This window comes from Schistocerca gregaria, chromosome X (assembly GCF_023897955.1).
Source record: "Schistocerca gregaria isolate iqSchGreg1 chromosome X, iqSchGreg1.2, whole genome shotgun sequence".
NCBI lineage: Eukaryota > Metazoa > Arthropoda > Insecta > Orthoptera > Acrididae > Schistocerca > Schistocerca gregaria.
In genome coordinates, this window is record NC_064931.1 from 259,764,005 (window position 1) to 259,780,681 (window position 16,677).

At 43.0% G+C, this 16,677-nt stretch overlaps 1 protein-coding gene and 1 non-coding gene across 2 annotated transcripts in view; one reads left to right on the plus strand and one right to left on the minus strand.

Annotated features, from left to right (window-relative positions):
* Window positions 1-16,677, minus strand: part of LOC126299157 (protein suppressor 2 of zeste-like) — a 443,886-nt gene that overhangs the window by 40,881 nt on the left and 386,328 nt on the right. Inside the window, exon 4 of the mRNA XM_049990922.1 lies at window positions 10,586-10,682. Coding sequence (XP_049846879.1) covers window positions 10,586-10,682 — 97 coding nt within the window. The remainder of the gene's footprint in view (window positions 1-10,585; window positions 10,683-16,677) is intronic.
* Window positions 12,875-12,948, plus strand: Trnat-agu (transfer RNA threonine (anticodon AGU)). Its single transcript has one exon. It is a non-coding gene; the product is annotated as a tRNA-Thr (tRNA).

Genomic DNA, 16,677 nt, shown 5'->3' on the forward strand with positions numbered 1-16,677 from the left:
CACTTACATCTTTTGATAACTGAAATCTCATGAAAAGTTCTCGCCAAAACGAAAAACTTCTGTACTGTAATGATTGCTACCCCCACTCTCGTGTCATATCCGTGACATTCTCTCCCCTATTTCGTACATTCTGCAATTGTTTCAGACCTTCCGATGACTTTACTAGACGGTAAATGACAGTACCGTCTGCAAACAATCTAAGAGGGCTAATCAGATTGCTTCTTAAATTACACACTAATAAGACAGAAAAATGACGCACCACGAAAGAACAATCCGAACGGGACAGAAACCAGTAGAAGTGATATGCATGTACAGACAAACAAATGGTTACAATTTTTAAAAAAAATATTATTTAGTGCCTGCCGGAGTGGCTGAGCGGTTCTAGGCGCTATAGCCTGGAACCGTGCGACCGCTACGGTCAGAGGTTCGAATCCTGCCTCGGGCATAGATGTGTGTGATGTCCTTAGATTAGTTAGGTTTAAGTAGTTCTAAGATCTAGGGGACTGATTGACTGATGACCACAGCAGTTAAGTCTCATAGTGCTCAGAGCCATTTGAACCATTTTGATGATTTACTCCCCCCATGAACCATGGACCTTGCCGTTGGTGGGGAGGCTTGCGTGCCTCAGCGATACAGATGGCCGTACCGTAGGTGCAACCACAACGGAGGGGTATCTGTTGAGAGGCCAGACAAACGTGTGGTTCCTGAAGAGGGGCAGCCGCCTTTTCAGTAGTTGCAGGGGCAACAGTCTGGATGATTGACTGATCTGGCCTTGCAACATTAACCAAAACGGCTTTGCTGTGCTGGTACTGCGAACGGCTGAAAGCAAGGGGAAACTACAGCCGTAATTTTTCCCGAGGACATGCAGCTTTACTGTATGATTAAATGATGATGGCATCCTCTTGGGTAAAATATTCCGGAGGTAAAATAGTCCCCCATTCGGATCTCCGGGCGGGGACTACTCAGGAGGATGTCGTTATCAGGAGAAAGAAAACTGGCGTTCTACGGATCGGAGCGTGGAATGTCAGATCCCTTAATCGGGCAGGTAGGTTAGAAAATTTGAAAAGGGAAATGGATAGGTTAAAGTTAGATATAGTGGGAATTAGTGAAGTTCGGTGGCAGGAGGAACAAGACTTCTGGTCAGGTGACTACAGGGTTATAAACACAAAATCAAATAGGGGTAATGCAGGAGTAGGTTTAATAATGAATAGGAAAATAGGAATGCGGGTAAGCTACTACAAACAGCATAGTGAACGCATTATTGTGGCCAAGATAGATACGAAGCCCACACCTACTACAATAGTACAAGTTTATATGCCAACTAGCTCTGCAGATGATGAAGAAATTGAAGAAATGTACGATGAAATAAAAGAAATTATTCAGATAGTGAAGGGAGACGAAAATTTAATAGTAATGGGTGACTGTAATTCGAGTGTAGGAAAAGGGAGAGAAGGAAACATAGTAGGTGAATATGGATTGGGGCTAAGAAATGAAAGAGGAAGCCGCCTAGTAGAATTTTGCACAGAGCACAACTTAATCATAGCTAACACTTGGTTTAAGAATCACGAAAGAAGGTTGTATACGTGGAAGAACCCTGGAGATACTAAAAGGTATCAGATAGATTATATAATGGTAAGACAGAGATTTAGGAACCAGGTTTTAAGTTGTAAGACATTTCCAGGGGCAGATGTGGACTCTGACCACAATCTATTGGTTATGACCTGTAGATTAAAACTGAAGAAACTGCAAAAATGTGGGAAATTAAGGAGATGGGACCTGGATAAACTGAAAGAACCAGAGGTTGTACAGAGTTTCAGAGAGAGCATAAGGGAACAATTGACAGGAATAGGGGAAAGAAATACAGTAGAAGAAGAATGGGTAGCTCTGAGGGATGTAGTAGTGAAGGCAGCAGAGGATAAAGTAGGTACAAAGACGAGGGCTGCTAGAAATCCTTGGGTAACAGAAGAAATATTGAATTTAATTGATGAAAGGAGAAAATATAAAAATGCAGTAAATGAAGCAGGCAAAAAGGAATACAAGCGTCTCAAAAATGAGATCGACAGGAAGTGCAAAATGGCTAAACAGGGATGGCTAGAGGACAAATGTAAGGATGTAGAAGCTTATCTCACTAGGGGTAAGATAGATACTGCCTACAGGAAAATTAAAGAGACCTTTGGAGAGAAGAGAACCACGTGTATGAATATCAAGAGCTCAGATGGCAGCCCAGTTCTAAGCAAAGAAGGGAAGGCAGAAAGGTGGAAGGAGTATATAGAAGGTTTATACAAGGGCGATGTACTTGAGGACAATATTATGGAAATAGAAGAGGATGTAGATGAAGACGAAATGGGAGATATGATACTGCGTGAAGAGTTTGACAGAGCACTGAAAGACCTGAGTCGAAACAAGGCCCCCGGAGTAGACAACATTCCATTAGAACTACTGACGGCCTTGGGAGAGCCAGTCATGACAAAACTCTACCAGCTGGTGAGCAAGATGTATGAGACAGGCGAAATACCCTCAGACTTCAAGAAGAATGTAATAATTCCAATCCCAAAGAAAGCAGGTGCTGACAGATGTGAAAATTACCGAACTATCAGTTTAATAAGCCACGGCTGCAAAATACTAACGCGAATTCTTTACAGACGAATGGAAAAACTGATAGATGCAGACCTCGGGGAAGATCAGTTTGGATTCCGTAGAAATGTTGGAACACGTGAGGCAATACTGACCTTACGACTTATCTTAGAAGAAAGATTAAGAAAAGGCAAACCTACGTTTCTAGCATTTGTAGACTTAGAGAAAGCTTTTGACAATGTTGACTGGAATACTCTTTTTCAAATTCTAAAGGTGGCAGGGGTAAAATACAGGGAGCGAAAGGCTATTTATAATTTGTACAGAAACCAGATGGCAGTAATAAGAGTCGAGGGGCATGAAAGGGAAGCAGTGGTTGGGAAAGGAGTGAGACAGGGTTGTAGCCTCTCCCCGATGTTATTCAATCTGTATATTGAGCAAGCAGTAAAGGAAACAAAAGAAAAATTTGGAGTAGGTATTAAAATTCATGGAGACGAAGTAAAAACTTTGAGGTTCGCCGATGACATTGTAATTCTGTCAGAGACGGCAAAGGACTTGGAACAGCAGTTGAATGGAATGGACAGTGTCTTGAAAGAAGGATATAAGATGAACATTAACAAAAGCAAAACGAGGATAATGGAATGTAGTCAAATTAAATCGGGTGATGCTGAGGGAATTAGATTAGGAAATGAGGCACTTAAAGTAGTAAAGGAGTTTTGCTATTTAGGAAGTAAAATAACTGATGATGGTCGAAGTAGAGAGGATATAAAATGTAGACTGGCAATGGCAAGGAAAGCGTTTCTGAAGAAGAGAAATTTGTTAACATCGAATATAGATTTATGTATCAGGAAGTCGTTTCTGAAAGTATTTGTTTGGAGTGTAGCCATGTATGGAAGTGAAACATGGACGATAACTAGTTTGGACAAGAAGAGAATAGAAGCTTTCGAAATGTGGTGCTACAGAAGAATACTGAAGATAAGGTGGATAGATCACGTAACTAATGAGGAGGTATTGAATAGGATTGGGGAGAAGAGAAGTTTGTGGCACAACTTGACTAGAAGAAGGGATCGGTTGGTAGGACATGTTTTGAGGCATCAAGGGATCACAAATTTAGCATTGGAGGGCAGCGTGGAGGGTAAAAATCGTAGAGGGAGACCGAGAGATGAGTACACCAAGCAGATTCAGAAGGATGTAGGTTGCAGTAGGTACTGGGAGATGAAGCAGCTTGCACAGGATAGAGTAGCATGGAGAGCTGCATCAAACCAGTCTCAGGACTGAAGACAACAACAACAACACTCAAGAGAAAGAGCTTCACGGACAGAGAACGACAATAAGTCGTTGGTCCACCTCTGGTTCTTATGTAAGTAGTTATTAGGGTTGGCGCTGATTGGTTGAGTTGCTGGATACCCATCTTCGAAACATCATGCCAAATTCTGTCAGATTGGTTAGATCGCCAAAATCGCGAGGTGATGGAGGGTCCTCCCCATAATGCTCCAAACTTTCTCAACTGGGGAGAGGTCGGGCGACCTTGCTGGCAGAAGTAGGTTTTGGCAAGCAAGAAGACGAGCAGCAGAAACTGTAGCCTTGTGCGGGCGGGCATTATTTTGCAGAAAAGCGAGCGTAGGAGGTCTTGTCATGAGGGGCAACAAGGGCACCAAGTATAACAACTATAGAGGTTGTGCTATGAAATTAAATGACACCTTAGACCATCACTCCAGGTTGTCGGGCCGTATCGCACGCGTCAGTCTGTTTGACATTCCAGGACGTCTCAGACACATCTTCGGCTTGCAATCTCATTGACTGAAGTAGAATTGTCTTCAGTGACGAGTCTATCTTAAAACTGAGCTTCAACGACCAGCGAGAACGTGTCTGGAGACGCCCTGCACCTGGCGAAAGTTTCTATTTCTACTGCTTGTTTTCGTGTTTGTCACAAAAAATGGTTCAAATGGCTCTGAGCACTATGGGATTTAACATCTTTGGTCATCAGTCCCCTAGAACTTAGAACTAATTAAACCTAACTAACCTAAGGACATCACACACATCCATGCCCGAGGCAGGATTCGAACCTGCGACCGTAGCAGTCGCGCGGTTCCGGACTGCACGCCTAGAACCGCGAGTGTTTGTCACACCATACGATGGCCAGGAAGGTCGCCGGATCTCTTCCCATTTGAGAACGTAAGGGCATTATGGGCAGGGCCCTCCAACCATCTACGGATTTTGAATATTTAAAGCACCAACTGGACAGAATTTGGCACGATATCCCTCTGATGGCAATCCAGCAACTCAACCAATCAATGCCAAGCCGAATAACTACTTGCATTAAGAGCCAGAGGTGAACCAAAGCCTTACTGACGTGCTCACTTTGTGAAGCTCTTTCTCTTCAATCACCCAATTTTTCTGAAACCATTACCATTTGTTTGCCCGTACATGATGATCACATCTACCGATTTCCGTCCCATTCGGATGTGTGTGAGTGTATTTATATAGATGAGAAACAGCGGAAGGTTGTAACTTTTCCTTGGGGAACGCCAGACATCACCTCTGTTTTACTCGATGACGCTCCGTCAATTACTACGACATGTCTCGCGAATCCAGTCGCACAAAAACGTCCATAGGCTCGTAATTTGATTAGAGGCAACTTGTGACGGACGGCATCAAAAGCCTTTTGGAAATCTAGACCGCCTGTCGATAGCACTCATTACTTCATGAGAGGCCGCGCGGCGTGGCCGTGCGTGTAGAGGCGCCATGTCACGAATCGCCCCTCCCACCGGAGATTCGAGTCCTCCTTCGGCCAAGGCTGTGTGTGTGTTGTCCTTAGCGTTAGTTAGTTTAAATAGTGTGTAAATCTAGGGACCGATCACCTCAGCAGTTTGGTCCCTTAGGAATTCACACAATTTGAGCATTTGAACTTCATGAGAACAAATAGCTAATGTGTTTAAGATTAATGCCATATGACAGCGACATTAATTTATTGAAATGTGTGTAATAGATGTATGTTCATTACTGTAATAATAACTCTTATTACATGTAAGATATGTATTACGCACCGTAGTCACATTTTCAGTAAATTAAATCCATAAATGAATAAAATATTGCTAAACTTATGCTCAACAGCTGCAGGAAAAATGATATATTGCGCGGGTATAACAACCAAGCAGTAATGGCTTTTTAGCGGCTGGACAATAACGATCTAGTTAAGTGTCTTAGTGTGTGTGTGTGTGTGTGTGTGTGTGTGTGTGTGTGTGTGTGTGTGTGTGTGTGTGCGTGTATGTGTGTGTTTGTGTGTGTGTGAAAGAGAGGGAGAGAGAGGGAGAGAGAGAGAGAGAGAAAGAATCAACATTTACGCCTTTTATTCATTAACAGAGAGAAGTTTTACTCATTACAGCTTTTTAAAATCATATTTCGGAGGCTGGCTGAATGGACAGTGTCTATGGAAAAGACCCAGAGTGGATGAGGGTGAAGCACAAATCACTCGTATTGTTTCCAAGGGAGCCACAGCAGAGCTCGCCTCAAGCGATTTAGTAAATCCACGCAAGAGATCTAAATAACGAGGGCCAGATTGGGATTTGAACCACGGTACCGCCAGTGCCGCAGCCCTCCACCGCGTCTCTCGGTGGTGACCTTTGTCCTTTGTCGCTCTTCGAATAGAAGCGCTTAGATTCCGCGTCTTATGGATCTTCACTACTGAAACACACTCAAGCTACCCGATGAACAGCCCGCTCTCATAGGGCAGTTAACGAAACACGACAAATTGTCCTGAAATTCTTCATCCACGACAGGGAAATCGTTACTGCGCGCCTTTTGTGCAATAAAATATAGTGAAAACAACAGTTCATCCGTATAGAGGTTTTAACTGAAATTAAAACGACAGAACCAGATCCTTTGTGTTAGTAAAAGAGCAAGAATATTATTGGAATAAATGCGATGTTCTCAGAGTATGTTACTTCTCTATAACAAATAGACGGCGGTGGCAGAACGTCTGCTTTAGTAAATCCACGCAAACTTCTCTCTGTTAATGAATAAAAGACGTAAATATTGATTATCTCTCTCTCTCTCTCTCTCTCTCTCTCTCTCTCTCTCTCTCACACACACACACACACAGTTAGCGTTTTCGATGTGGAAGAGGGCTGCAGTTCACTGCAAAGACTATTTGATCGTCAGCGATAAAATCGACAAATACGCTTCCTAGGAGGCGATCGATGTTGCTTTATACTTCACACAGTGACTATCAAATCACGGTATATGATTTTGTGCAGGGAAGTTCCAATGTCGAGGTATCTGGCGCCTCAAACCGCGCGGCTACACAAATCAACAAATATTTTGCATCACCCCTTTATTTCGAAATTCATGGCAAGATTGGTTCTGGGATATGCTAATGGTGTATATTCATTTGGAATGTGTCCAAACCACCAAATACAAAATAAAAATAAAACATTTCTGTACTCACAGAATAATCTGTTACCCATGGATGGTTTTTCACAGCGCACCTGAGCAATGTCAGTATCGGGTAGAATGTCGTCTTGGTCGGATGCAGGCTCGAATCCGTCGTAGCAACCTTATAAATGAGATCATTAGGCCACCCTTGCTCTAAACTGTCCCACTCTTCAATGGCGATTCAGCATAAAGTAGCGCAGAGTACGTCGTCGTTGACGTCCAAAAACATGTTTGATTGGATTCATGTCCACGAAACAGATAGGCCACACCATTCTGGTGATCTTAGCACTGCGAAGGAACGTGTCCGCGAAACAGGACGATAGCAAGCAAATTATATAATCCATCAAGACGAAATTGTCACCGAAATGTTGACGAGATGATTCCTCTATGGTTGCAGAATCTCGTTCCTGTACCGTAGAGCAGTGACACTGCCCTCAACAACAACGAGAGATGAACGGTGGCTCTGACTCTGAGCACTATGGGACTTAACATCTGAGGTCATCAGTCCCCTAGAACTTAGAACTACTTAAACCTAACTAACCTAAGCATATCACACACATCCACGCCCGAGACAGGATTCGAACCTGCGACCGTAGCGATCGCTCGGTTCCAGACTGTAGCGCCTAGAGCCGCTCGGCCACCCTGGCCGGCTGAACTGTGGCGCCACGTAATGCCACCCCAGAACATCACTTTACCACCATCATGTTGCACATGTGGACACACTGTTGGAGGCGTTCGATATTACCCGGTTGTCTACAAGCACGTTGTCGCGATTGTAAGTATACAAACAGGTCAGAGCTTCGTCCGTGAACAACATGTGACGCCAATCCTGGGGCATACATTCTGCACGATTTCTTGCCCGTCTGTAATGAAGTCCATAGTGTTGTGGTGTACTACGTGGTGCCGGACATCGTCGTCGGATTGGAGAGTCGCATCATGCAATCGTCTCCTCAAAGTCTGATGCGATACACGACGTCTTGTGGCCTCTTCGAATGCAGAACTCAGTTCTGGAGCACTCAGCCCTCGGTTTACTCAAAAGTTGTAGATACCCATCATCCTGTGCATCTGTCGAACGTGGACGGCCTGTCTGCGCGATGGGACACGACTGCCCTTCGTGGCACGATGTATGTTCACTCTACTACTCCGCAAACGTCTCTAAAACGTACCTACTGGTGCTTCACTTTCAACTTGAATGCTACGGTTCATTCCAGTACCGCGTTTAAACAGTAGGAAGCGCTCATGTAACTGCGAGGTGTGACAGTAAACTAATGAGACTGATTTTCTTTGCAAGATGTGTCAACCCTGCAGGCTTGCGTAAGCACAATATCTTCAATCTTGGTCTATAAGCTGCTTCTAGTCCAAGCGGCACACCGATGCAACTGCTCAGTCGTGAGTTGTGCTGTAACAAGTTCCCACGTGTTTGTGTCTCTCGTAACGGAAATGGAACCGCATAATATCGCGCAACGGTATGCCATTTCTTTTTGCGTTAAATTGGGTGTAAACGCCACCACAACGGTAAGCTTCAGAAGGCTTTTGGAGGGGATGTTATGTCAAGAGCTCAAGTTTTTCGTTGGCATAAAATGTTTAGTGAAGGCAGAACGAATGTTGAAGATGAAGTACCGCAGTGGACGACCATCAACCTCACGGACGGACGTCAACTTGGCCAGGGTGCATGAACTCGTACGACCTGTTCGAAGATTATCCGTGAAAATGATTGCAGAAGAACTGAACATCAATCGAGAAACGGTTCGTCCAATAATAACTGAAAATCTTGGTGTGAGAAATATTTGTGCAAAAATAGTCCCCAAAAATCTCACACCACAACAGCGAGAAACAGCCGATCTGTTAGAGCAAACGGAAAGCAATCCAAAATTTTTGAGCCGTGTTATCACTGGTGGTGAATGTCGGTTTTGTCAGTACGATCCAGAGACAAAACGCCAAAGTTCGCAATGGTGCTCAAAGGGATACCCCAGACCAAAAAAAGCTCGCATGTCAAAGTCAAAAGTGAAATGCATGTTTGTGTGCTTTTTTTAATTCCAAGGGAATTGGTCATAAAGAGTGGGTGCCTCCTGGACAAACAGTTAACCAATATTACTACAAAGAAACTTTATAAAGGCTTCGTAAAAGAGTTCTTCGTGTCCGTGCCAACATTGCTAATAATTGGATTCTGCACCACGATAATGCGCCATCCCATACTGCTCTGGCAGTACAGCAATTTTTAACCTCAAAACAAATTCCAATACTATCACAGCCACATTATTCATCAGATATCGCTCCGTGCTACTTTTTTCTACTTCCAAGAGTCAAAACGGCGGTCAAGGGGCACCATTTTCAAACAACACAAGATGTCAAAAAAGCTGTGACGAGGGTCTTGGAGGATATTACAGAAGATGAGATCCAGAAATGCTACCATCAATGGCATAAGCGCTGGAAAAAGTGTGTGCAATCAGAAGGGAACTACTCTGAAGGAGACAACACTAAAATTGACTAAAACGGTAAGCAACTTTTTTTCACATCAGTATCATTACTTTATTGTCGCACCTCATATGTGTATGCTTACAAACAACGTTAGGGGTGATCTTCCGACCTGTACATGAACAGCGGTGGTCCTCCGATCGGTACAGGAACAGTCACAATAGCAACACATCCGCATGACACAGCAGGGTGGCGAAAAACTTACAAAATTAAAAGGAACGTTTATTTTTCAGGACATGAAAGCTAATTATCAATAATTCATTCATTTGCTGTGTAAAAGAACTTGTCTGATTGATGTCTTATCTTTGTTCCTCTGTATTAGTTGTGAGAAGCTGCTGTTGTATGTAGCTAGCAGGAAGCGAGATGTTAAAGTTGGCTTCGTTTCTCGCACGTGTTGCGTTGTGTCTGTAACTGTTTATTTGGAGGATAATCATTTGCAAAGTATGGAGCAAATATTCTAACAGTGCATACGAAAACTTGCGACATTTATTAGTAACATTAATACTGAATAATTGACGAACCAAATATCCTTCTGCATTGCATCAGGAATCTTAAGTACCTCAAGACTGCTGTGCCGACCATGTGAAGGAAACGCGTCACGATACAAGGTAAGTGAAAATAATTATTTTCAGTTTTCATATTCGAAATGATAAACAAGTTCTAATCTGTCACCTCTATTCTTGAGTTGTTTAAGAATTTGAAGAAAATTGATCCCGAACAAGTTGTTAGGTGAAAAACGAGGTTTGGTAACCCATTTTGAATTTTTGATGATATTTAGTATATTTTGAGATGCCGGACATTAGACTCTGTAACTGGCTAACTAAGTCATTGCAGAGGTCCGAGCAAGGCAACAACAGGATCACGCCTAGTGAAGCACGATGGTGTTGAAACCAACGTTCTGATCGATAAGAGCCTTGTCGGTATCTTACTTCATGACCCATCAATTTCACATTCAACAAAAATCACGTACAAGGTATACACATCCACCAACATCACTGGGAGTTCTCTCTGTCTGAGTGCAACATGATCCATTCCAAGTGCGCAGTGCATGGATAAAAAGCAATTTCAGCGTCAGTATGTTGACAACGCACAGCGAAATACATACCGGAGGCTTTGGAGTGGCTTCGCCTTGTGCACCTGGACATCGCAGATAGGGCAGAACTTGCTCTTCTCAAGGTGACGTACGATGCAACTCCGACAAACTGAAACAAACACATACTCGTCTGAGAATCCAGCAAGCTAACAATGTGTGACGACGGACACACAAAAATCTCCACGAGGAACTGAACTGTATCGTCGTGTTCTGCATACAGGCAATGCAATTTTGGTACTGTTGAAAATTCTTCATCAGGGCTTATGGTACATTAAAATACATATAAAATTCATTTTCAGCTTTCCACGGCGTAATGAATAACCCATTAAATTTCGGCTTGCTGCCGTGTAAATGCGAACTCTTCCACTGACATTGGGGCCGCGTATCTCCCTCCCATTCTCAGGAGGCTCTAAGGACGGGCAGAAGATACGGGGTCAAAACATCAGCGGAAAATCATACACTACATGCTTTCGCGGCCGGTATTAGCGTCCATGATTATATTTGTTTTACGGGCATTAGGCCGTGCTCCAAGGCCTAGTTCTCTGCCTAACGTTTCCATAATCAGAGGCTATAAAGATTCAGGTAGTAATTTCAAACTTTAGCTCAGCAAGTAGAACTGTTAACAGTGTACACGGAGCGATCGTTTCGTAATATCATCGGACCGCTGCATCGAGTCGCACCGACGTGTGTTACGGGCTTCATAGTGGGGAAGAATTGACGTCTGCTTTATTTACCACTACGGCTCACAGCTTCTCTTATTTCAATCCCTCTTCTTTTCTGTTTAAGTTGTTTTTGTGATTTTAGATTTTTAAGCGTAGTAATGACTGGATCTTGGTAAAACAATAGTATCGGAGAAACGAATTTCTGGTTCCACAGTCTCAGTGCATTTTCTGCTACAGCAATTTATTCGTGTTTCCCAGACGACAATTGCTCCTGTGTTCCTCAAGTAAGGTATTAATTCTTGTTTTTGTGTCTAGTATGTACACTTGACCGCATGTCAGCAATTTTTTATACCTCCCCCATGGAGGGCGTAGGCTCTTTGCAGTGTTCGTATATTCGCGCACCTTTCTTGTTGGTTTAAATACTGTGTTAATACCGTGTCTTCTTAACACTCTTCTGGTACGATCCGTGACTGTTGACTGTTTCTGCAAGTAGATGGAAAACTGTCCCTTTTGTTGGTTCTCTTTCAGTAACATTTCCAGATCCTTTTGAGTGTACTGCTCTATTTACCTCTCTGTCAGGGTAGCTGTTTCTTTAGAAAGACATTCTTAAATGATAGAGTTCGTCCTCCAAATACTGTGGTTCATAAATTGTTTTAGACCTGTCCACCTCTGTTTTGATCCCTACTCTTTTCTGCCTGGGATTGTGACTGGAAGTTCTGTGAAGGTACAATATAAACAATTCGAGTTTCTGAACTTGTTCAAGTATTAAAATACTATCTGAATCTTTATAGACTGTGATGATGTCTCCAACACTGGAAGAAGAAACGTTGGGCAGAACTATGACATAATGCCCATAAAACAAAACTCACCAAGAACACCTCTGAAAGAGTTGGAATATACATGGCTGCAAGCCTCAAATTTAATCAAATGAATATAATTTAACATTTTTTCCCGATAAGCCATATGGATTTATACTAGGATGCATTTCACTACAATTCCCTTGCTACAACGAACCAATACGGCGTGAGTCTGCGTTAAGACGATTTGACCAAACTAGCATTCTCGAGGTGCGAAGATGAAATCAGTATTTGAGGAGTCAAAACAAACACAACGACGAAAGAAAAAGAAGTTTACAGTAAGGAAATATCAAAAATTAAAAAAAAAAAAAGGAAATGCGTTATGAAGCATCCAAGTGAAGTTGTCTTAGTGCATGAGTCATCAGCATCTGCAATGACAACGGGCACGATTAGACCTATATCACGACAGCACTTGGGACAAGCACGTGTCATTACATCACGAGAGCAGTAACAGCACTTTTCAGATCGGCTGCAAACGAAAGCACGAAATATACTCCGTACGGTTGACGCTTTTCGCACTAAATTGACACACGGCCTGGTTACATACACAGATAGGAAGCAGTAGGCTAGTTTTCGTTCTACATATGAAAAGCCACATTGCCGCGAGGAAAAAGTAAAGCACATGTACTGTCTCGTTGCAGTTTCTTTTCTTTAGCTTCTCATCTACTAATGTGATATTGTACAATACAAATTTGAAACAACGATAAGTGACATTATTTAACAGCAAGAAGTAGCACAACTACTTCCTGTAATAACAGCCGTCTGGGGCACAGATCCAACATGGCGCCGTGGCTTAGTTGGTTAAAGCGCCTGTCTAGTAAACAGGAGATCGAGGGTTCGAATCCCTCCGGTGCCTCGAAATTTTTTTCACTTCGAAATCACTACCCTTATTTCAACAAATACACAAACGTTCTCAAAAGTGACATTTCCTGTAAATATTTTAAATAAAATACATTTTACAAAAATTACGCAGGTGCATAGACCATTTCGATATACGAGGGCGTGTCAAAAAGTAAGGTCACTGAAAAGGAAACTTTATTAACATTCTACATCTTTATTCTTCGCGTCTACTCATTTTTTTTCCTCAACAGTCACCCTTGCGAAGAACATATTTCTCCGAACGCGTGATCAGTTTGTTGATACCGTCACTGGAGAGCTTCTGTTGATGGAGCCACAATCACAGCCCTGCTTACATCACGTCAGCACTATCAGAGTGAAGACCTCGAAGGTGTTAAACAGCTGAAACTCGTATGAGGCCACGTCGGATGATCGATGACAGTGATTCAAATGCGTCGGATTTTTGCAGATGTCGCAGCGCTTGTGCGTGGTCTGGCATAGACATGCTGTAGGAGGGGGGGCTCCATGTGTGGACAAAATCTTCGAATTCGTCCTTTCAGTTTTCTGAGAGATTACAGCACGGGCTGTTTCTCAGACACCGCCTTGTTACACGCTGCAATTCGGAGGCCTCTAGCGGCAGCGGATTGGTTCAAATGGCTCTGGGCACTATGGGACTTAACATCTACGGTCATCAGTCCCCTAGAATTTAAAACTACTTAAACCTAACTAACCTACGGACAGCACACAACACCCAGTGGCAGGGGATTGCAACTTGCGTCATTGTAGCTGGAAAGTCGACAGAGTAATATGCATGACATGTCATACCTCAACCGATATTGAGGACAGAATAAAATTTCGGTGGCTTTACTTTTCAGCGCGCCCTCGTAATTGTAGCAACGTGGGCTCTAGTCACCTAATAGCGTGAACGTACAACGTTCAGACAATATTACTATGAGAAAGGGTTGTTCATTATTTTGTACTTATGAACATCGAGTCACTTCAACTTACCATTTTCAGAGCCTATGTTAATCAACAGCTTATTTTTTTTTAATTTCGGGACCTATCTTGGCCGATGTGTGTCTTGGATTAAAATCTGCTACATATTTATCGTCATCATAGTTAGCATATATTGATTGAATACACGTTGCGCGTGTGATACACGGTCACAGTTGTAACAACATTCCCTACATCTCTTTGACGGGTGCTGATAAGCGTTACTACTAGTGGAGTTTTTCTCTACAGGGTGTTACAAAAAGGTACGGCCAAACTTTCAGGAAACATTCCTCACACACAAAGAACGAAAATATGTTATGTGGACATGTGTCCGGAAACGCTTACTTTCCATGTTAGAGCTCATTTTATTACTTCTCTTCAAATCACATTAATGATGGAATGGAAACACACAGCAACAGAACGTACCAGCGTGACTTCAAACACTTCGTTACAGGAAACGTTCAAAGTGTCCGCCGTTAGCGAGGATACATGCATCCACCCTCCGTCGCATGGAATTCCTGATGCGCTGATGCAGCCCTGGAGAATGGCGTATTGTATCACAGCCGTCCACAATACGAGCACGAAGAGTCTCTACATTTGGTACCGTGGTTGCGCAGACAAGAGCTTTCAAATGCCCCCATAAATTAAAGTCAAGAGGGTTGCGGTCAGGAGAGCGTGGAGGCCATGGAATTGGTCCGCCTCTACCAATCCATCGGTCACCGAGTCTGTTGTTGAGAAGCGTACAAACACTTTGACTGAAATATGCAGGAGCTCCATCGTGCATGAACTACATGTTGTGTCGTACTTGTAAAGGCACATGTTCTAGCATCACAGGTAGAGTATCCCGTATGAAATCATGGTAACGTGCTCCATTGAGCGTAGGTGGAAGAACATGGGACCCAATCAAGACAACACCAACAATGTCTGCCCAAACGTTCACAGAAAATCTGTGTTGATGACGTGATTGCACAATTGCGTGCGGATTCTCGTCAGCCCACACATGTTGATTGTGAAAATTTACAATTTGATTACGTTGGAATGAAGATTCATCCGTAAAGAGAACACTTGGACTGAAATGAGGATTGACACATTGTTGGATGAACCATTCGCAGAAGTGTGCCCGTGGAGGTCAATCAGCTGCTGATAGTGCCTGCACATGCTGTACATGGTACGGAAACAACTGGTTCTCCCGCAGCACTCTCCATACAGTGACGTGGCCAATGTTACCTTGTACAGCAGCAACTTCTCTGACGCTGACATTAGGGTTATCGTCAACTGCACGAAGAATTGCCTCGTCCATTGCAGGTGTTCTCGTCGTTCTAGGTCTTCCCCAGTCGCGAGTCATAGGCTGGAATGTTCCGTGCTCCCTAAGACGGCCATCAATTGCTTCGAACGTCTTCCTGTCGGAACACCTTCGTTCTGGCAATCTGTCTCGATACAAACGTACCGCGCCACGGCTATTGCCCCGTGCTAATCCATACATCAAATGGGCATCTGCCAACTCCGCATTTGTAAATATTGCACTGACTGCAAAACCACGTTCGTGATAAACACTAACCTGTTGATGCTACGTACTGTTGTGCTTGATGCTAGTACTGTAGAGCAATGAGTCGCATGTCAACACAAGCACCGAAGTCAACATTACCTTCCTTCAATTGTGCCAACTGGCGGTGAATCGAGGAAGTACAGTACATACTGACGAAACTAAAATGAGCTCTAACATGAAAATTAAGCGCTTCCGGACACATGTCCATATAACATATTTTCTTTATTTGTGTGTGAGGATTGTTTCCTGAAAGTTTGTCCGTACCTTTTTGTAACACCCTGTATATAGATTGGCTATTCCACTGTTTTCTATATGATGAATACTGAATACGCATGTTCTCACTTCTAAATTAAAATAATGCATCTGTTTTATAGAGCACTTGAACATTCACACAGGGAATTGCAATTTTGTGACTCATGAGGAAAAGTCGAATAATAAACTACAACTGCCAAAGAAATTCAGTGTAAAGTGTTGTCCTGTAAGTGATGTACGAGAATAATGAGTATTTACGTAGTGTCCGTAATCAACAGATATGAAATGTGAACATAACCCGTTTTCACTAAAGAAAGACTTTTCTCAAAAGTGGTACTCGATTTTTGTGTTTATGATGCTCCAGTTACTACTTTATTTGAAACATTTTATAGAGGTGTTGCTGAAAACACACAGTTCGATGAAAAGTGTATGTGGATCATATAACGGCACTGCAGTGCCATGCGTTTATACACAACTTTTCAAATGCTGGAGCGATTTCATTGCATCACGGCACAAAAAACGTCTATTCCTTGACTAGTCTCTGCTGGGTTCATATTGTTCTTTATGAAGGCGAATCTTCTCAGTCAAAACTGGTAATGGCAAAGGACACAACATTTACATAAACATCAGCCAATCTGGGTGGAAGCAGTTTTACAAATTGTCTCTGCCACCGAATAGCCTATCTTACCGAATAGCTGCCCCCATTTCAGCATGTCCTATAAAGATGAAAGAGCATTACGAGCTAACTAGGGTAACGCTCAGTTAGTATATATTATTCGCAGTCTTTATATAACACGCACTGAGGTGTAACGTAGAACAATGGTGCTTCAAAGACCCCACCGACAAACAGAGCTTTTTAACCCTTCCGCTTTCATCCGTAGTTTTCGAGTAATGAGAATGTATGCGGGGCCTTTTTCACGATACTAAACACGTCCCAGGTCTGCTTCCAAGGCTTCA